At 42.2% G+C, this 23,263-nt stretch overlaps 1 protein-coding gene across 1 annotated transcript in view; it reads right to left on the reverse strand.

Annotated features, from left to right (window-relative positions):
• LOC128656839 (sodium-dependent multivitamin transporter) overlaps window positions 1-23,263 on the reverse strand; it is a 339,096-nt gene that overhangs the window by 246,833 nt on the left and 69,000 nt on the right. Inside the window, exon 3 of the mRNA XM_053711005.1 lies at window positions 615-1,303. Within this exon, the coding sequence (XP_053566980.1) occupies window positions 615-941 (327 nt within the window). The 5' untranslated portion in view covers window positions 942-1,303. The remainder of the gene's footprint in view (window positions 1-614; window positions 1,304-23,263) is intronic.

Raw genomic sequence — 23,263 nt, forward strand, 5'->3', positions numbered from 1 at the left:
TGCATAACCAGCACAGTTATATTAATTAACTTTTTACCTCTGTGCTACTTCAGACTGCCTCCTTATTTCAGTTCTTTTGACAGACTTGCATTTTAGCCAATCAGTGCTGGCTCCTAGGAACTCCATGTGCATGAACACAGTGTTATCTATATGAAACACATGAACTAACACCCTCTAGTAAAAAACTGTCAAAATGCCCTGAGATGAGGGGAGGCCTTCAAGGGCTTAGAAATTAGCATATGAACCGCCTAGGTTTAGCTTTCAACTAAGAATACCAAGAGAACAAAGCAAAATTGGTGATAGATGTAAATTTGAAAATTGTTTAAAATTACATGCCCTATCTGAATAATAAAAGTTTGTTTTGGACTAGACTGTCCCTTTAACACAACCTGTAATTTGAGCTGAATAATGTTAGAGTGAGAGAACATTAGCCAAAACTTTTGCTTTTATCCCCAAAAAAAGGAAAACATATGTTCTATGTTACATAATTTTTTTTTCAAAACTGGCTGATCTCCATTTTCTAGAGGAAATAAAATGTAATGACGTGGAAATCTGAATTAAAACAGAAAGGGGGAGGGTTAAAAAGACAACCAACAGAGTTATGGTGTTCTTACCTCATAGGTGCTTGTTAACCGAAGTCGATAAAACATAGGAATAAAGATATGTGCTGGGATTAGCAGCCCAATGATGTACGAACATCCCAGGAACCAATACTCAGTGCCAAAGCGGTAGATCTCTGCGGGAACTCCAAGGATTGCCACTGCAGACTGAAAAGTAGCCAAAAGCGAGAGCGCCACAGGCAGGAAGCCCATGCTGCGATTTGCCAGCAAGAACTCCTGTGTGGTGCGCTGCTTCCCTCCACTCAAGGCATAATACAGTCCTATAGCCGAGGACAGAACCAACAGAAGGGCAAAAATGACATAATCCACTGTAGTGAACATCCTGAATGCTGCATGTGTGGGCTCCAATCATGAATGTATTCTCCCAGTTACCAGAGCAAATTCTGCTAGAAGTCCAAGTGTTTTGCCATCATGAGGTATCAGTAACCCACGTGGTTAATTACACTCTGGGCTTACTTAAGATTACAAGTGATTTGTTGAAAGTTCCTTAGCAACCCAACACTTCTCATCTTACACATTCAGAGAGACCTCAAATACTGGTGTACAATCCGCCATTGGACGACCACATAGATCAGCACGTGGCTCACTTTTCTTCTCTCAGCTGAAGCCGTGCAGCTCCATACAGACAATTACTGACCTTCTCAACTTCAGTAGTTTCCAGATGACATGAGAGTAAATCGCACCTGTGAAATAAAGAGGATTAGAAAGCAAATCATTACTGCAAGTTATACTGTAACAAGTTCTGGTCCTCAACTAGTTAATGGTTCACTTTGAGAAATTGCTGGAGAAAGCAAAAAGAAGAAACATTACACAAGATAAGGAAACTTAACCCTGCCATGTATGGAACACAAGTAGCACATTTTATTCTGCCCGTTACATTAAGATTTGCTACATTTAAATGCAATAAAAAAAAAACAAAGTATTTGACAATGTTCAGTATCTAATAATTACACTGAGTTCCCGGTTTTCAGCGTGGGACACAATAGGAGGTGCAGCTGCCGCTCTGAGAAACCAGGGTGGTTTATAAACATCTGAATGCAATAGGGAATTACAGGCTATTTGCTTAATAAGCAATGATCAAATAGAAAATCTGCTGGCAAATCAGTTATATGATAATCCACAGAAAGGTTAACTCAGCCAGATCACAGAGGAATTTATGAGATTTATTCACTCACTAAAAGGTGAAAGTTTAAAGCAGTTACAGTGCAAGAACATAGCTTCACTTACTGCTGTGTGGACAGTACCCAGTATAGACAACAGACACTTGCAGGAGATATTATACAATTATGTCTGATTAATAAAACTGCCCTTGACTCTCTGGACAATTCTACACATCCAAATAAAACATTTCTGGCTCGTACAACATTTTGCAGATGCCGTAATAGTCTGTCTGGCTTCTAATTTTTATTAATTGTGCTAACACCTACTAAACATTCAATAAGTCACCCTAGCGTTTTATGCTGACCTAATAATGACAGGCATATGACACCCCACATGGAAAACAGGCGGGTTACCTGCACCTAAAAGTTGTCTCATACCCAGTTTGTTTTATGGGGGGATGAAGGGGTTCAAAAAGTGTCCCCTCCCCAAACACTTTACATGTGTAATGCCAGGGAATTTTACACAAGTGTCACCTGGGGCCAAAGAGGCTGCAATACTATGGCAGCCCAGATAACGCTGGGGATGACTATCAGTAATACTGACCACATTACATGCAGCTAGGGTTGCCACCTGGGCTATGTTTTCCTGGACACTCCTGAGTTACATATGCTTCAGGGTGAATAGTGCTGCCCAGGGTCAGTATTCCTTGTGGTTTAGGTGCACAATGCATGTTGCCCTCTGCACACCCTGCAGCATGTGTAACTCATAAGTGACCATGAAACCATGGTCGAGGCGACGACCCTACATGCAGCAGATACAGAGATAGTTAAATGATTGTTACCCTCATCATTTTTTTATAAAGAGGTAGCAAATTATGTAGTATTCTGTAATAAAAAAAAAATTGTTTAAATATTTTATTGGAAACTTTTTTATTAGCCAAATGCCAGTACAGCATAGATTGCTGCCAATTCATATTCTACTACATTAAAGGGACACTGAACCCAAATTTTTTCTTTCGTGATTCAGATAGAGCATGACATTTTAAACAACTTTCAAATTTACTCCTATTATCACATTTTCTTCATTCTCTTGGTATGTTTATTTGAAAAGCAAGAATGTAAGTTAAAATGCCGGCCCATTTTTGGTGAACAACCTGGGTTGTACTTGCTGATTGTACTGCACCAATAAACAAGTGCTGTCCATTGTTCCGAACCAACAATTGTCTGGCTCCTTAGCTAAGATGCCTTTTTCAAATAAAGATAGCAAGAGAACGAAGAAAAGTTGATAATAGAAGTAAATGAGAATGTTTCTTAAAATTTCATTCTCTATCTGAATCATGAAAGAAAAAATTTGGGTTCAGTATCCCTTTAAAAAGCACTGTGAAAAACATTTGTATGAAGAAGGTTACCAATACCCCAGTGTAACAAACATAGCTAAGGGGGCAAACGGTGTATTTCACTGGGCTGTCCAATGGAATATATGTAAAAAATACTGGACACTTAAAGTGATATGAAACAAAAAAAAAACAACGTATTTTGTGCTTCGGCAGAGCATACAATTTGAAAAGAAAAAAAAATCCACTTTACTTATATTATCAAATTTTCTTCATTCCTATGGTATTCTTGTTGAAGAGATACCTAGGCGCTGAAGCACTATATAGCAGGAAATAGATAACATTCTTGCAAAACTGCTGCCATATATTGCTCCAGACTCGTGAATGCTCCTGAGCTTAAGTCCCTGCTTTTCAACAAATGATACCAAAAGAAAATTTGATAAGATATAGGTTAGAAAGTTGTTTAAAGGAACATGAAACCCAACATTTTTCTTTCATGATTCAGATAGAGGATACATTTGTAAACAACTTTCCAATTTACATCTATTATTAATTTTGCTCCATTCTCTTGGTATCCTTAATTGAAGGAGCAGCAATGCACTACTGGGAGCTAGCTGAGCACACCGGTAAGCCAATGGCAAGAGGCAAATATGTGTAACCACCAATCAGCAACTAGCTTCAATAAGAGTATGATTATGAGGTTGTATATAATCAACAAGCATAAGAATGTGATAATGAGGTTGTATATAGTCAACAAGCATAAGAATGTGATAATGAGGTTGTATATAGTCTACAAGCATAAAAGTAGGAAAAAGAGGTCGTATATGGTCTACAAGCATAAGAGTAAGATTATGAGGTCGTGTATTGCCTACAAGCATAAGAGTCTAATTATGAGGTCATATATGGCCTACAAGCATAAAAGCCTGATAATGAGGTCGTATATGGTCTACAAGCATAAGAGCCTGATAATGAGGTTGTATATGGTCTACAAGTATAAGAGTATGATTATGAGGTTGTATATGGTCTACAAGCATAAGAGCCTGATAATGAGGTTGTATATGGTATACAAGCATAAGAGCCTGATTATGAGGTCGTATATGGTCTACAAGCATAAGAGTAAGATTATGAGGTCATATATGGCCTACAAGCATAAAAGCCTGATTATGAGGTTGTATATGGCCTACAAGCACAAGAGCCTGATTATGAGGTTGTATATGGCCTACAAGCACAAGAGCATGATTATGAGGTCGTATATGGTCTACAAGCATAAGAGTAAGATTATGAGGTCATATATGGCCTACAAGCATAAGGTCGTGATTATGTGGTTGTATATGGCCTACAAGCATAAGAATCTTATCAGGTTGTATATGGTCTACAAGCATAAGAGTATGATTATGAGATTTATATGGTATACAAGCATAAGAGCCTGATTAGGACCCCACCTTTAACTCTCCCAGTCACCTGCTGGCTACTAAGTGTTTTGTGGACAGCTGGCAAGAGGCTATCAAGTTCAGCCATTCCTTGAAGTCATTTATTATGAAATATCATGAATCATGTCAGTTATAGGATATATAATTACTCCTAGAATCAATGTTTAGCCACAGTATAAGTGTCAAAAAGAGTTCTGCCTAACCATTAATAGACAGTTACCATAACATGCAAAGCCAAAGGGCACTTCCTGGAGAGCTACTATACACGACATAGCTCACACTTCTGCCACAACTGAAAATGACAGAAATATAATTTTGGTTTATATGTCACAGATTTTGAAATTAAATGTACAAATGACTAAGCAGAACATATCAATTTAATTACACACAAGAAAAACAATTTTATGGTCTCCAAGAGAAAACTGAAAACAAAAAAACAGAATTTATGTTTACCTGATAAATTACTTTCTCCAACGGTGTGTCCGGTCCACGGCGTCATCCTTACTTGTGGGATATTCTCTTCCCCAACAGGAAATGGCAAAGAGCCCAGCAAAGCTGGTCACATGATCCCCCCTAGGCTCCGCCTTACCCAGTCATTCGACCGACGTAAAGGAGGAATATGCATAGGAGAAATCATATGATACCGTGGTGACTGTAGTTAGAGAAAATAAATCATCAGACCTGATTAAAAACCAGGGCGGGCCGTGGACCGGCCACACCGTTGGAGAAAGTAATTTATCAGGTAAGCATAAATTCTGTTTTCTCCAACATAGGTGTGTCCGGTCCACGGCGTCATCCTTACTTGTGGGAACCAATACCAAAGCTTTAGGACACGGATGATGGGAGGGAACAAATCAGGTCGCCTAGATGGAAGGCACCACGGCTTGCAAAACCTGTCTCCCAAAAATAGCCTCAGATGAAGCAAAAGTATCAAATTTGTAGAATTTGGTAAAAGTGTGCAGTGAAGACCAAGTCGCTGCCTTACATATCTGATCAACAGAAGCCTCGTTCTTGAAGGCCCATGTGGAAGCCACAGCCCTAGTGGAGTGAGCTGTGATTCTTTCAGGAGGCTGCCGTCCGGCAGTCTCATAAGCCAATCTGATAATGCTTTTAAGCCAGAAAGAGAGAGAGGTAGAAGTTGCTTTTTGACCTCTCCTTTTACCAGAATAAACAACAAACAAAGAAGATGTTTGTCTGAAATCCTTAGTAGCTGCTAAGTAAAATTTGAGAGCACGAACTACATCCAAGTTGTGCAACAAACGTTCCTTCTTTGAAACTGGATTAGGACACAAAGAAGGCACGACTATCTCCTGGTTAATATTTTTATTAGAAACAACTTTCGGAAGAAAACCAGGTTTAGTACGCAAAACCACCTTATCTGCATGGAACACCAGATATGGAGGAGAACACTGCAGAGCAGATAACTCTGAAACTCTTCTTGCAGAAGAGATTGCAACCAAAAACAAAACTTTCCAAGATAATAACTTTATATCAATGGAATGTAGGGGTTCAAACGGAACCCCCTGAAGAACTGAAAGAACTAAATTGAGACTCCAGGGAGGAGTCAAAGGTTTGTAAACAGGCTTGATTCTAACCAGAGCCTGAACAAAAGCTTGAACATCTGGCACAGCCGCCAGCTTTTTGTGAAGTAAAACAGATAAAGCAGAAATCTGTCCCTTCAAGGAACGTGCAGATAATCCTTTCTCCAAACCTTCTTGAAGAAAGGATAGAATCCTAGGAATTTTTATCTTGTTCCATGGGAATCCCTTGGATTCACACCAACAGATATATCTTTTCCATATTTTATGGTAGATTTTTCTAGTTACAGGCTTTCTAGCCTGAACAAGAGTATCAATGACAGAATCTGAGAACCCTCGCTTTGATAAAATCAAGCGTTCAATCTCCAAGCAGTCAGTTGGAGTGAGGCCAGATTCGGATGTTCGAACGGACCTTGAACAAGAAGGTCCTGTCTCAGAGGTAGCTTCCATGGTGGAGCCGATGACATATTCACCAGGTCTGCATACCAAGTCCTGCGTGGCCACGCAGGAGCTATCAAGATCACCGATACCCTCTCCTGTTTGATCCTGGCTACCAGCCTGGGAATGAGAGGAAACGGTGGGAACACATAAGCTAGGTTGAAGGTCCAAGGTGCTACTAGTGCATCCACTAGAGCCGCCTTGGGATCCCTGGATCTGGACCCGTAGTAAGGAACCTTGAAGTTCTGGCGAGACGCCATCAGATCCATGTCTGGGATGCCCCATAATTGAGTTATTTGGGCAAAGATTTCCGGATGGAGTTCCCACTCCCCCGGATGAAATGTCTGACGACTCAGAAAATCCGCTTCCCAATTTTCTACTCCTGGGATGTGGATTGCAGACAAGTGGCAGGAGTGAGTCTCCGCCCATTGAATTATTTTGGTCACTTCTACCATCGCCAGGGAACTCCTTGTTCCCCCCTGATGGTTGATATACGCAACAGTCGTCATGTTGTCTGATTGAAACCTTATGAATTTGGCCTTTGCAAGCTGAGGCCAAGCCTTGAGAGCATTGAATATCGCTCTCAGTTCCAGAATGTTTATCGGTAGAAGAGATTCTTCCCGAGACCAAAGCCCCTGAGCTTTCAGGGGTTCCCAGACCGCGCCCCAGCCCACCAGACTGGCGTCGGTCGTGACAATGACCCACTCTGGTCTGCGGAAGCTCATCCCTTGTGACAGGTTGTCCAGGGTCAGCCACCAACGGAGTGAATCTCTGGTCCTCTGATCTACTTGTATCGTTGGAGACAAGTCTGTATAATCCCCATTCCACTGTCTGAGCATGCACAGTTGTAATGGTCTTAGATGAATTCGCGCAAAAGGAACTATGTCCATTGCCGCAACCATCAAACCTATTACTTCCATGCACTGCGCTATGGAAGGAAGAAGAACAGAATGAAGTACTTGACAAGAGCTTAGAAGTTTTGATTTTCTGGCTTCTGTCAGAAAAATCTTCATTTCTAAGGAGTCTATTATTGTTCCCAAGAAGGGGACTCTTGTTGACGGAGATAGAGAACTTTTCTCTACGTTCACTTTCCACCCGTGAGATCTGAGAAAGGCTAGGACAATGTCCGTATGAGCCTTTGCTTGTGGCAGGGACGACGCTTGAATCAGAATGTCGTCCAAGTAAGGTACTACTGCAATGCTCCTCGGTCTTAGCACCGCTAGAAGGGACCCTAGTACCTTTGTGAAAATTCTTGGGGCAGTGGCTAATCCGAATGGAAGTGCTACGAACTGGTAATGTTTGTCCAGAAAGGCGAACCTTAGGAACTGATGATGTTCCTTGTGGATAGGAATATGTAGATACGCATCCTTTAAATCCACCGTGGTCATGAATTGACCTTCCTGGATGGTAGGAAGAATTGTTCGAATGGTTTCCATCTTGAACGATGGAACCCTGAGAAATTTGTTTAAGATCTTGAGATCCAAGATTGGTCTGAATGTTCCCTCTTTTTTGGGAACTATGAACAGATTGGAGTAGAATCCCATCCCTTGTTCCTTTAATGGAACAGGATGAATCACTCCAATTTTTAACAGGTCTTCTACACAATGTAAGAATGCCTGTTTTTTTATGTGGTCTGAAGACAATTGAGACCTGTGGAATCTTCCCCTTGGGGGTAGCTCCTTGAATTCCAGAAGATAACCTTGGGAGACTATTTCTAGAGCCCAAGGATCCAGAACATCTCTTGCCCATGCCTGAGCGAAGAGAGAAAGTCTGCCCCCCACCAGATCCGGTCCCGGATCGGGGGCCAACATCTTATGCTGTCTTGGTAGCAGTGGCAGGTTTCTTGGCCTGCTTACCTTTGTTCCAGCCTTGCATTGGCCTCCAGGCTGGCTTGGCTTGAGACGTATTACCCTCTTGCTTAGAGGGTGTAGAACTTGAGGCTGGTCCGTTTCTACGAAAAGGACGAAAATTAGGCTTATTTTTAGCCTTGAAAGACCTATCCTGAGGAAGGGCATGGCCCTTTCCCCCAGTGATATCTGAAATAATCTCTTTCAAGTCAGGGCCAAACAGCGTTTTCCCCTTGAAAGGAATATTAAGCAATTTGTTCTTGGATGACGCATCCGCTGACCAAGACTTTAGCCATAGCGCTCTGCGCGCCACAATAGCAAACCCTGAATTTTTCGCCGCTAATCTAGCTAATTGCAGGGTAGCGTCTAGAGTAAAAGAATTAGCCAATTTAAGAGCACGAATTCTGTCCATAATCTCCTCATAAGAGGTAACTTTATCTAGCGACTTTTCTAGTTCATCAAACCAGAAAGACGCTGCTGTAGTAACAGGAACAATGCATGAAATTGGCTGTAGAAGGTAACCTTGCTGAACAAACATCTTTTTAAGCAAACCTTCTAACTTTTTATCCATAGGATCTTTGAAAGCACAACTATCTTCTATAGGGATAGTGGTGCGTTTGTTTAAGGTAGAGACCGCCCCCTCGACCTTAGGGACTGTCTGCCATAAGTCCTTTCTGGGGTCGACTATAGGAAACAATTTCTTAAATATAGGGGGAGGGACAAAAGGTATACCGGGCCTTTCCCATTCTTTGTTTACAATATCCGCCACCCGCTTGGGTATAGGAAAAGCTTCGGGGGGCACCGGGACCTCTAGGAACTTGTCCATCTTACATAATTTCTCTGGAACGACCAAATTGTCACAATCATCCAGAGTAGATAACACCTCCTTAAGCAGAGCGCGGAGATGTTCCAATTTAAATTTGAACGTAATTACATCAGGTTCAGCTTATTGAGAAATATTTCCTGAATATGAAATTTCTCCCTCAGACAAAACCTCCCTAGCCCCTTCAGACTGGTGTAAGGGCATGTCAGAACCATTATCATCTGCGCCCTCATGCTCTACAGTATCTAAAACAGAGCAGTCGCGCTTTCGCTGATAAGTGGGCATTTTGGCTAAAATGTTTTTAATAGAATTATCCATTACAGCCGTTAATTGTTGCATAGTAAGAAGAATAGGCGCACTAGATGTACTAGGGGCCTCTTGTGTGGGCAAGACTGGTGTAGACACATAAGGGGATGATGCAGTACCATGCTTACTCCCCTCACTAGAGGAATCATCTTGGGCATCATTTTCACTATCACATGCATCACATATATTTAAATGAGAAGGAACTTTGGCTTCCTGACATACAGAACATAGTCTATCTGATGGTACAGACATGTTAAACAGGCATAAACTTGACAACAAAGTACAAAAAACGTTTTAAAATAAAACCGTTACTGTCACTTTAAATTTTAAACTGAACACACTTTATTACTGAATATGCGAAAAAGTATGAAGGAATTGTCCAAAATTCACCAAAATTTCACCACAGTGTCATAAAGCCTTGAAAGTATTGCACACCAAATTTGAAAGTTTTAACTCTTAAAATAACGGAACCGGAGCCGTTTTTACGTTTAACCCCTATACAGTCCCTGGTATCTGCTTTGCTGAGACCCAACCAAGCCCAGAGGGGAATACGATACCAAATGACGCCTTCAGCACGCTTTTTCAATGTATCAGAGCTCCTCACACATGCATCTGCATGCTTTGACTCCCAAAAACAACTGCGCATTAGTGGCGCGAAACTGAGGCTCTGCCTAAGACTAGAGAAGGCCCCCAGTGAAAAAGGTGTCCAATACAGTGCCTGCCGTTTTTATTATCAAAATTCCCAGATAAAAACAACTCCTCAGAGTAATAAACCATTAAACATGCTTATAAAACAAACGTTTTAGCCCAGAAAAACGTCTACCAGTCTTTAAAGCCCTTGTGAAGCCCTTTATAAATTGTTATTAAAATGGCTTACCGGATCCCATAGGGAAAATGACAGCTTCCAGCATTACCAAGTCTTGTTAGAAATGTGTCATACTTCAAGCAGTAAAAGTCTGCACACTGTTCCCCCCAACTGAAGTTACTTCATCTCAACAGTCCTGTGTTGAACAGCCATCGATTTTAGTAACGGTTGCTAAAATCATCTCCCTCTTACAAACAGAAATCTTCATCTCTATTCTGTTTCAGAGTAAATAGTACATACCAGCACTATTTTAAAATAACAAACTCTTGATTGAAGCAATAAAACTACATTTAAACACCAAAAAACTCTAAGCCATCTCCGTGGAGATGTTGCCTGTACAACGGCAAAGGGAATGACTGGAGAAGGCGGAGCCTAGGGGGGATCATGTGACCAGCTTTGCTGGGCTCTTTGCCATTTCCTGTTGGGGAAGAGAATATCCCACAAGTAAGGATGACGCCGTGGACCGGACACACCTATGTTGGAGAAATGTATTGCTTATCAAATAAATGTTTTCCTTTCCTGGCAGGGAGAGTCCACAACTTCATTACATCAATGTGACTGAAGAAGACTTAAAAGAAAGTCTGAGTGATCCATTTGCTAGACGAAAAGATGGTGCCTGTACCAAGATATTGTCCAGGTAAGGAGCTAGTGCTATACCTCGGGTTCTGGCAACTGCTAGAAGAGCCCCCAGAACCTTCGTAAATATCCTTGGAGCAGTAGCTAAGCCAATTGGAAGTGCTATGAACTTAAAGTGTTGATCCAGAAAGTCGAATCTCAGGAACTGAAAATGTTCCCTGTGGATCGGAATGTGAAGGTATGCATCCTTCAGATCTATTGTAGTCATAAACTGTCCTTCCTGAACCAGGGGAAGGATTGATCTTATAGGTCTCCATCTTGAAGGAGGGGACACTTAGAAATTTGTTTAGGCACTTCAAGTCCAAATTTGTACAAAACATTCCCTCCTTTTTGGGAACCACAAAGAGGTTTGACTAGAACCCCAGACCTCTTTCTGATGCAGGTACCAGGACTATTACTCCAAGGAAGGATAGATCCCTCAGGTAATCTAAAAAGGATGTCCTCTTCTCTGGTCTTGTAGAAAGTCTGGAGAGTAGGAACTTGCCCCTGGGCGGATGAGATTTGAACCCTAACCAGTATCCCTGAGATACGACCTCCAGAACCCGAGGATCCTGAACATCTTGAAACCTTGATAAATTCTGAAAGGAAGTCACACCAGTAGGTGGCGGCCCCAGTCACGGCTGCCACTGGTTGAAATAAAAATCCTGCGTGTTGGAACGTTCTCCTTAGGAAAGTTTCCAACTTCTTATACATAGGTTCTCAGTAAGAGTGCACTGTAGCACGTAAAGTCTTATTTACAAGGGGTTTAGCACAAGACAGTAAGAGTGCACTGCAGCAGGTAAAGTCTTGTAATGTACAAGGGGTTTAGCACAAGACAGTAAGAGTGCACTGCAGCAGGTAAAGTCTTGTAATGTACAAGGGGTTTAGCACAAGACAGTAAGAGTGCACTGCAGCAGGTAAAGTCTTGTAATGTACAAGGGGTTCAGCAGAAGACAGTAAGACTGCACTGCAGCAGGTAAAGTCTTGTAATGTACAAGGGGTTCAGCACAAGACAGTAAGGGTGCACTGCAGCAGGTAAAGTCTTGTAATGTACAATGGGTTCAGCACAAGGCAGTAAGAGTGCACTGTATCAGGTAAAGTCTTGTAATGTACAAGGGGTTCAGCACAAGACAATAAGAGTGCACTGTATCAGGTAAAGTCTTGTAATGTACAATGGGTTCAGCACAAGGCAGTAAGAGTGCACTGTATCAGGTAAAGTCTTGTAATGTACAAGGGGTTCAGCACAAGACAATAAGAGTGCACTGCAGCAGGTAAAGTCTTGTAATGTACAATGGGTTCAGCACAAGGCAGTAAGAGTGCACTGTATCAGGTAAAGTCTTGTAATGTACAAGGGGTTCAGCACAAGACAATAAGAGTGCACTGCAGCAGGTAAAGTCTTGTAATGTACAAGGGGTTTAGCACAAGACAGTAAGAGTGCACTGCAGCAGGTAAAGTCTTGTAATGTACAAGGGGTTCAGCACAAGACAATAAGAGTGCACTGCAGCAGGTAAAGTCTTGTAATGTACAAGGGGTTCAGCACAGGACAGTAAGAGTGCACTGCAGCAGGTAAAGTCTTGTAATGTACAAGGGGTTTAGCACAAGACAATAAGGGTGCACTGCAGCAGGTAAAGTCTTGTAATGTACAATGGGTTCAGCACAAGGCAGTAAGAGTGCACTGTATCAGGTAAAGTCTTGTAATGTACAAGGGGTTCAGCACAAGACAATAAGAGTGCACTGCAGCAGGTAAAGTCTTGTGACTTCTCTACTAGCAAACTGCCAGTATTTGTTTGATAGCAAGCAGGAACTATTTGTTAAATAACAGACAAATATAGAACTTATTTTTGGCATGGAAATAACCCAGTAAGCAAACATGCTCACCAGGCAAAATGGATGTTTCAGGACTGATAAAGCAAATACAGTCATCTCTTTATCTTGCTTTGTACCTGGATGCTGCATATAAGATGGAGCACAAAATAAAATCTGGTTACAGACTACAATACAAAACCAACAAAAAGGTTTCAATCGGTTGCAATCCCACACATCTCTTTAAATGGTAAGTGTATGGTAAAGTAACAGGAAAACCACGGAGCATGCTAAACAGCTTTATTTATTCCAAGAGAAAAATACATAAATAATAAAGTCAAAAATGTAAAGGACAGCAAAGTGATTAGAGGCTGCATATGTCTCTTGTCATTGGCTCTTCCAATATGTTCCGCTAGCTCACAGTGGTGCATTGCTGTGGCTGAGCCTAGCTATGTATGCTTTTCAACAAAGGATTTCAAGAGAATGAAGATAATTCGATATTAGAATTAAAGGGACAGTCAAGTAAAAAAAAAAAAAAAAAAAAAAAAAAAAAAAAAAAAAAAACTCATGATTTAAATAGGGCATGTTATTTTAAATAACTTTTCAATTTACTTTTATTACCAATTTTGCTTTCTTCTCTTGGTATTCTTAGTTGAAAGCTAAGATGTTCATATGCTAATTTATTAGACCTTGAAGGCCGCCTTTAATCTAAATGCATTTTAACAGTTTTTCACCACTATATGTGTTTCATATAGATGACATTGAGCTCATGCACGTGAATTTACAGAGGAATGAGCACTGATTGACTAAAATGCAAGTCTGTCAAAAGAACTGAAATAAGGGGGCAGTCTGCAGAGGGTAAGATACAAGGTAATTACAAAGTTAAAACATGTATTATAACTGTGTTGGTTATGCAAAACTGGGGAATGGGTAATTAAGAGATTAGCCATCTTTTAAAACAGCAACAAATCTGGTGTTGACTGTCCCTTTAAATAGGAAAGCTGTATAAAATTGCATGCTATATCTGAATCATGAAAATGTAATTTTGACTTCTCTAAACCCTTTATGGGTTCATTCAGAAAAACAATTTATGCTTACCTGATAAATGTATTACTTTCCGGATATGATGTGTCCACGACGTCATCAATTACTAGTGGGAATAGCTCTCCTGTCCAGCAGGAGGCGACAAAAAGCACCACAGCAAAAGCTGTTAAATACCACTTCCCTTCCCATAATCTCCAGTCATTCGACCGAAGGGAAATGGAAAAAGGAATAATACAAAAAGGTGTAGAGGTGCTTGAGGTTTAGTAAAAAAAAATAACTGTCTTAAATAAAAGGGTGGGGTCGTGGACTCACCATATGCGGAAATAAATACATTTATCAGGTAAGCATAAATTAGGTTTTCTTTTCTAAGATATGGTGAGTCCACAACGTCATCAATTAGTGGGAACCAATACCCAAGCTGGACACGGATGACTAGGGAGGGAAAAAGACAGCTGGACCCAAACAGAAGGCACCACCGCTTAAAGAACCTTCCTCCCAAAAGAAGCCTCAGCTGAGACAAAAATATAAAAATTATAACATTAAGAAAAAGTGTGCAGAGAGGACCAAGTTGCAGCTTTGCAAATCTGTTCCACAGAAGCTTCATCTTTGAAAGCCCAAGAAGATGAGACAGTCATAGTGGAATGAGCTGTAACTCTTTCAGGAGGCTGCTGTCCAGCAGTCTCATAAGCAGAATGGACCATACTTCTCAATCAAAAGGAAAGAGAAGTAGCAGTAGCCTTCTAACCCTTACGTTTTCCTGAGAAACAAATAAAAAGTAAATTTATGCTTACCTGATAAATTAATTTCTTCTATGGTACGACGAGTCCACGGATTCATCCTTTACTTGTGGGATATTATCCTCCTGCTAACAGGAAATGGCAAAGAGCACCACAGCAGAGCTGTCTATATAGCTCCTCCCTTAGCTCCACCCCCCAGTCATTCGACCGAAGGTACAGGAAGAAAAAGGAGAAACTACAAGGTGCAGAGATGACTGAAGTTTAAAATAAAAAAATATAGTCTGTCTTAAAATGACAGGGCGGGCCGTGGACTCGTCGTACCATAGAAGAAATTAATTTATCAGGTAAGCATAAATTTACTTTTCTTCTATAAAGGTACGACGAGTCCACTGATTCATCCTTTACTTGTGGGATACAATACCAAAGCTACAGGACACGGATGAACGGGTGGGACAAGACAGATGGTTAAACAGAAGGCACCACTGCTTGAAAAACTTTTCTCCCAAAAATAGCCTCCGAAGAAGCAAAAGTATCAAATTTGGAAAATTTGGAAAAGGTATGAAGCGAAGACAAAGTCGCAGCCTTACAAATCTGTTCAACAGAAGCATCGTTTTTAAAAACCCATGTGGAAGCTACCGCTCTAGTAGAATGAGCTGTAATCCTTTCAGGAGGCTGCTGTCCAGCAGTCTCGTATGCCAAACGGATGATGCTTTTCATCCAAAAAGAAAGAGGTAGCGTAGCTTTTTGACCTCTACGTTTTCAAGAATAGACAACAAATAAAGAAGATGTTTGACGGAAATCTTTGGTTGCTTGCAAGAAAACTTCAAAGCACAAACCACGTCCAAGTTGTGCAACAGACGCTCCTTAGAGGAAGGATTAGGACACAGAGAAGGAACAACAATTTCCTGATTGATATTCTTATTAGTAACAACCTTAGGAAGGAACCCAGGTTTGGTACGCAAAACCACCTTATCAGCATGGAAAGCAAGATAAGGCGAGTCGCATTGCAATGCAGATAGTTCAGAAACTCTTAGAGCCGAAGAGATAGCAACTAAAAACAGAACTTTCCAAGATAGAAGCTTAATATCTATGGATAATAATTTGTGAAAATTCTGGGAGCTGTGGCCAACCCGAAGGGAAGAGCCATAAACTGGTAATGCTTGTCCAGAAAGGCGAACCTGAGGAACTGGTGATGATCTTTGTGGATAGGGATGTGTAGATACGCATCCTTTAAGTCCACGGTGGTCATATATTGACCCTCCTGGATCATTGGTAAAATAGTCCGAATGGTCTCCATCTTGAAAGATGGGACTCTGAGGAATTGGTTTAGGATCTTGAGATCTAAAATTGGTCTGAAAGTTCCCTCTTTTTTGGGAACCACAAACAGATTGGAGTAGAACCCCTGCCCCTGTTCTGTTTTCGGAACTGGGCAGATCACTCCCATGGTATATAGGTCTTCTACACAGCGTAAGAACGCCTCTCTTTTGTCTGGTTTACAGACAATTGCGAAAGATGGAATCTCCCCCTTGGAGGAGAATCTTTGAAATCTAGAAGATACCCCTGGGTTACGATTCCTAAAGCCCAGGAGACCTGAACGTCTCTTGCCCAAGCCTGAGAAAAGAGAGAAAGGCTGCCCTCTACTAGATCCGGTCCCAGATCGGGGGCTACCCCTTCATGCCGTCTCGGTGGCAGCAGCTGGCTTCTTGGCCTGTTTACCCTTGTTCCAAGTCTGGTTAGGTCTCCAGACTGATTTGGATTGAGCAAAATTCCCCTCTTGCTTTGCAGCAGGGAAAGAGGTAGAGGGACCACCTTTGAAGTTTCGAAAGGAACGAAAATTATTTTGTTTGGTCCTCATCTTATTTGTCTTATCCTGAGGAAGGGCATGGCCTTTCCCTCCAGTGATGTCTGAAATGATCTCTTTCAGTTCAGGCCCGATTAGGGTCTTACCCTTGAAAGGGATGGCTAAAAGCTTAGATTTTGATGACACATCAGCAGACCAGGACTTAAGACATAACGCTCTACACGCTAAAATGGCAAAACCCAAATTCTTTGCCGCTAATTTAACCAGTTGAAAAGCGGCATCTGTAATGAAAGAATTAGCTAGCTTGAGAGCCCTAATTCTATCCAGAATATCATCTAATGGGGTCTCAACCTGAAGAGCCTCCTCCAGAGCTTCGAACCAAAAAGTAGCTGCAGTAGTTACAGGAACAATGCACGCTATAGGTTGGAGAAGAAAACCCTGATGAACAAATATTTTCTTTAGGAGACCCTCTAATTTTTTATCCAGAGGATCTTTGAAAGCACAACTGTCCTCAATAGGTATAGTTGTACGCTTAGCCAGGGTAGAAATAGCCCCCTCCACCTTAGGGACCATCTGCCATGAGTCCCGCATGGTGTCTGATATGGGAAACATTTTCTTAAAAGTAGGAGGGGGAGCGAACGGAATACCTGATCTATCCCACTCCTTAGTAACAATGTCCGAAATCCTCTTAGGGACCGGAAAAACACCAGTGTAGGCAGGAACCTCTAGAAATCTGTCCATTTTACACAATTTCTCTGGAACTACAATAGGGTCACAATCATCCAGAGTCGCTAAAACCTCCCTGAGCAATAAGCGGAGGTGTTCTAGTTTAAATTTAAAAGCCGTCATATACGAGTCTGTCTGAGGGAACATCTTTCCTGAATCAAATATCTCTCCCTCAGACAGCAAATCCCTCACCCCCAACTCAGAACATTGTGAGGGTACATCGGATATGGCTAATAAAGCGTCAGAGGGCTCAGCATTTACTCGCATACCAGACCTACTTTGCAATTTATTGACCTTTCAGTGCATGAGGGACACATTCTAAGTGGGTGTTCCACAATGGCTTCTAAACATATTGAACAATGACTTTCCTCAATGTCAGACATGTTGAACAGGCTAGTAATGACTACAAACAAGCATGAAAACACTTTATTTAAAAATATTTAAAAAAAACAACAATCTTAAAAAATGGTACTGCGCCTTTAAGAGAAAAAAAAAAGCATACACGTTCTGCAAAACTGCTTTAAAATGCACCAAATTTTTCATAGCAGACTCAATATGTGTAGTTAAGTTTGCCCCACAAGGAAATTTAACATTTAACCCTTTAAAGTGCAAATTGGATTGAAATAAGGCCTAAATCCGGAAAAAAACACCCCCAGCACCTTGCCACCGCCCTACCTGCCCTCAGGGATAGTAAATATGGGGTTAAAGCTTCGATTTGGCCCAAAACATCTACAAGGGCCCTCAGGAGTTGGAGCTTGCTGCGAGAAAACAACTGCGCATCCGAGGCGCAAAAATAGGCCCCTGCCCATCTCACTTGATGTCTCTACAGCCTAAAAGAACCGCACCAGAGCGGTTTTAAACTAGCCATGTGGGTTCTGAGACCCAAAAATAAGCCAAGTGTACCCTCAATAAAGTTTGCACAAAAACGTTATTGCCCACAAAACATTAACAGCACTCCCAGTTCATAAAAACGTTTGCCCACAAACATTCAAAACTCAGTGCGTGCCAACCATTTTTTAAACTAGCCCCTTTTATGCAAGCTTAGTAATGCCTTTCTATAGCTCTTAGGATTACTGCTTACCCTTACCCTCATGGGGATACTGTCAGCCTTTCTGAAATACACAGTCTCTCCAGAAAAAATGACTGAACATACCTCACTGCTATAAAGCATGAAAACGTTCCGCACACTGAAGTTTCTTGTACCCCTCCGCCTCTGCGGGAACAGCACTGGATCTTAGTTACAACTGCTAAGATCATCATCCTACAGGCAGAAGTCTTCATCCATCTGCTGCCTGAGAGTAAATAGTACACACCGGTACCATTTAAAACAAAAAACTCTTGCTTGAAGAAATTAAAAACTAATAATTTTATCACCTCTTTCACTTTACCCTTCCTAGTACTTAGAGTAGGCAAAGAGAATGAATCCGTGGACTCGTCGTAGCATATAGAAGAAAAGGGCATAGGACTAGCGAAAATCCTTAGTTGCCTGTAAATAAAATTTCAAAACAGGCACTACATCCAAGTTGTGCAACAGACTCTCCTTATGAGAAGGACTGGGACAGAGAGAAGGAACAACAATTTCCTGATTAAGATTCCTAACCGAAACCACTTTAGAAAGAAAACCCAACCTAGTACGTAGGACCACCTTATCCGCATGAAAGATAAGGTAAGGAGGAGAATCATACTGCAAAGCCGAGAGTTCCGAAACTCTCCTCACAGAACAAACAGCAACAAGAAACAAAACCTTGTAAGATAAATTAATATCTATGGAATACATTGGCTCAAACAGAGCCTGCTGCAAAACTTTAAGAACAAGGTTAAGACTCCAAGAAGGAGTAACTGACTTAAACACAGGCTTGTTTCTGACCAAGGCCTGACAAAAAGATTGAACATCTGTCACAACCGCCAAACACTTATGCAACAGAATAGATAAAGCAGAAATCTGACCTTTCAGAGTACTGACTGACAACCCCTTCTCCAGACCTTCCTGGAGAAAAGACAAAAAATTCTAGGAATCTTAACCCTACTCCAAGAGTAGCCCTTAGATTCACACCAATAAAAAAGGTATTTACGCCATACCTTATGGTAAATCTTCCAAGTAACAGGCTTGAATCATGGTCTCAATGACCGATTCAGAAAAACAGAATTTATGTTTACCTGATAAATTACTTTCTCCAACGGTGTGTCCGGTCCACGGCGTCATCCTTACTTGTGGGATATTCTCTTCCCCAACAGGAAATGGCAAAGAGCCCAGCAAAGCTGGTCACATGATCCCTCCTAGGCTCCGCCTACCCCAGTCATTCGACCGACGTTAAGGAGGAATATTTGCATAGGAGAAACCATATGGTACCGTGGTGACTGTAGTTAAAGAAAATAAATTATCAGACCTGATTAAAAAAACCAGGGCGGGCCGTGGACCGGACACACCGTTGGAGAAAGTAATTTATCAGGTAAACATAAATTCTGTTTTCTCCAACATAGGTGTGTCCGGTCCACGGCGTCATCCTTACTTGTGGGAACCAATACCAAAGCTTTAGGACACGGATGAAGGGAGGGAGCAAATCAGGTCACCTAAATGGAAGGCACCACGGCTTGCAAAACCTTTCTCCCAAAAATAGCCTCAGAAGAAGCAAAAGTATCAAACTTGTAAAATTTGGTAAAAGTGTGCAGTGAAGACCAAGTCGCTGCCCTACATATCTGATCAACAGAAGCCTCGTTCTTGAAGGCCCATGTGGAAGCCACAGCCCTAGTGGAATGAGCCGTGATTCTTTCGGGAGGCTGCCGTCCGGCAGTCTCGTAAGCCAATCTGATGATGCTTTTAATCCAAAAAGAGAGAGGTAGAAGTTGCTTTTTGACCTCTCCTTTTACCGGAATAAACAACAAACAAGGAAGATGTTTGTCTAAAATCCTTTGTAGCATCTAAATAGAATTTTAGAGCGCGAACAACATCCAAATTGTGCAACAAACGTTCCTTCTTTGAAACTGGTTTCGGACACAGAGAAGGTACGATAATCTCCTGGTTAATGTTTTTGTTAGAAACAACTTTTGGAAGAAAACCAGGTTTAGTACGTAAAACCACCTTATCTGCATGGAACACCAGATAAGGAGGAGAACACTGCAGAGCAGATAATTCTGAAACTCTTCTAGCAGAAGAAATTGCAACTAAAAACAAAACTTTCCAAGATAATAACTTAATATCAACGGAATGTAAGGGTTCAAACGGAACCCCCTGAAGAACTGAAAGAACTAAGTTGAGACTCCAAGGAGGAGTCAAAGGTTTGTAAACAGGCTTAATTCTAACCAGAGCCTGAACAAAGGCTTGAACATCTGGCACAGCTGCCAGCTTTTTGTGAAGTAACACAGACAAGGCAGAAATCTGTCCCTTCAGGGAACTAGCAGATAATCCTTTTTCCAGTCCTTCTTGAAGGAAGGATAGAATCTTAGGAATCTTAACCTTGTCCCAAGGGAATCCTTTAGATTCACACCAACAGATATATTTTTTCCAAATTTTGTGGTAAATCTTTCTAGTTACAGGCTTTCTGGCCTGAACAAGAGTATCGATAACAGAATCTGAGAACCCTCGCTTCGATAAGATCAAGCGTTCAATCTCCAAGCAGTCAGCTGGAGTGAAACCAGATTCGGATGTTCGAACGGACCCTGAAGAAGAAGGTCTCGTCTCAAAGGTAGCTTCCAAGGTGGAGCCGATGACATATTCACCAGATCTGCATACCAAGTCCTGCGGGGCCACGCAGGAGCTATCAAGATCACCGACGCCCTCTCCTGATTGATCCTGGCTACCAGCCTGGGGATGAGAGGAAACGGCGGGAACACATAAGCTAGTTTGAAGGTCCAAGGTGCTACTAGTGCATCCACTAGAGCCGCCTTGGGATCCCTGGATCTGGACCCGTAGCAAGGAACTTTGAAGTTCTGACGAGAGGCCATCAGATCCATGTCTGGAATGCCCCACAGCTGAGTGACTTGGGCAAAGATTTCCGGATGGAGTTCCCACTCCCCCGGATGCAATGTCTGACGACTCAGAAAATCCGCTTCCCAATTTTCCACTCCTGGGATGTGGATAGCAGACAGGTGGCAGGAGTGAGACTCCGCCCATAGAATGATTTTGGTCACTTCTTCCATCGCTAGGGAACTCCTTGTTCCCCCCTGATGGTTGATGTACGCAACAGTTGTCATGTTGTCTGATTGAAACCGTATGAACTTGGCCCTCGCTAGCTGAGGCCAAGCCTTGAGAGCATTGAATATCGCTCTCAGTTCCAGAATATTTATCGGTAGAAGAGATTCTTCCCGAGACCAAAGACCCTGAGCTTTCAGGGATCCCCAGACCGCGCCCCAGCCCATCAGACTGGCGTCGGTCGTGACGATGACCCACTCCGGTCTGCGGAATGTCATCCCTTGTGACAGGTTGTCCAGGGACAGCCACCAACGGAGTGAGTCTCTGGTCCTCTGATTTACTTGTATCTTCGGAGACAAGTCTGTATAGTCCCCATTCCACTGACTGAGCATGCACAGTTGTAATGGTCTAAGATGAATGCGCGCAAAAGGAACTATGTCCATTGCCGCTACCATCAAACCGATCACTTCCATGCACTGCGCTATGGAAGGAAGAGGAACGGAATGAAGTATTTGACAAGAGTTTAGAAGTTTTGTTTTTCTGGCCTCTGTCAGAAAAATCCTCATTTCTAAGGAGTCTATTATTGTTCCCAAGAAGGGAACCCTTGTTGACGGAGATAGAGAACTCTTTTCCACGTTCACTTTCCATCCGTGAGATCTGAGAAAGGCCAGGACAATGTCCGTGTGAGCCTTTGCTTGAGGAAGGGACGACGCTTGAATCAGAATGTCGTCCAAGTAAGGTACTACAGCAATGCCCCTTGGTCTTAGCACAGCTAGAAGGGACCCTAGTACCTTTGTGAAAATCCTTGGAGCAGTGGCTAATCCGAAAGGAAGCGCCACAAACTGGTAATGCTTGTCCAGGAATGCGAACCTTAGGAACCGATGATGTTCCTTGTGGATAGGAATATGTAGATACGCATCCTTTAAATCCACTGTGGTCATGAATTGACCTTCCTGGATGGAAGGAAGAATAGTTCGAATGGTTTCCATCTTGAACGATGGAACCTTGAGAAACTTGTTTAAGATCTTGAGATCCAAGATTGGTCTGAACGTTCCCTCTTTTTTGGGAACTATGAACAGATTGGAGTAGAACCCCATCCCTTGTTCTCTGAATGGAACAGGATGAATCACTCCCATTTTTAACAGGTCTTCTACACAATGTAAGAATGCCTGTCTTTTTATGTGGTCTGAAGACAACTGAGACCTGTGGAACCTCCCCCTTGGGGGAAGCCCCTTGAATTCCAGAAGATAACCTTGGGAGACTATTTCTAGCGCCCAAGGATCCAGAACATCTCTTGCCCAAGCCTGAGCGAAGAGAGAGAGTCTGCCCCCCACCAGATCCGGTCCCGGATCGGGGGCCAACATTTCATGCTGTCTTGGTAGCAGTGGCAGGTTTCTTGGCCTGCTTTCCCTTGTTCCAGCCTTGCATTGGTCTCCAAGCTGGCTTGGCTTGAGAAGTATTACCCTCTTGCTTAGAGGACGTAGCACTTTGGGCTGGTCCATTTCTACGAAAGGGACGAAAATTAGGTTTATTTTTTGCCTTGAAAGGCCGATCCTGAGGAAGGGCGTGGCCCTTACCCCCAGTGATATCAGAGATAATCTCTTTCAAGTCAGGGCCAAACAGCGTTTTCCCCTTGAAAGGAATGTTAAGTAGCTTGTTCTTGGAAGATGCATCAGCTGACCAAGATTTCAACCAAAGCGCTCTGCGCGCCACAATAGCAAACCCAGAATTCTTAGCCGCTAACCTAGCCAATTGCAAAGTGGCGTCTAGGGTGAAAGAATTAGCCAATTTGAGAGCATTGATTCTGTCCATAATCTCCTCATAAGGAGGAGAATCACTATCGACCGCCTTTATCAGCTCATCGAACCAGAAACATGCGGCTGTAGCTACAGGGACAACGCATGAAATTGGTTGTAGAAGGTAACCCTGCTGAACAAACATCTTTTTAAGTAAACCTTCTAATTTTTTATCCATAGGATCTTTGAAAGCACAACTATCCTCTATGGGTATAGTGGTGCGTTTGTTTAAAGTGGAAACCGCTCCCTCGACCTTGGGGACTGTCTGCCATAAGTCCTTTCTGGGGTCGACCATAGGAAACAATTTTTTA

This window comes from Bombina bombina, chromosome 4 (genome assembly GCF_027579735.1).
Source record: "Bombina bombina isolate aBomBom1 chromosome 4, aBomBom1.pri, whole genome shotgun sequence".
In the NCBI taxonomy this organism is placed as follows: Eukaryota; Metazoa; Chordata; class Amphibia; order Anura; family Bombinatoridae; genus Bombina; species Bombina bombina.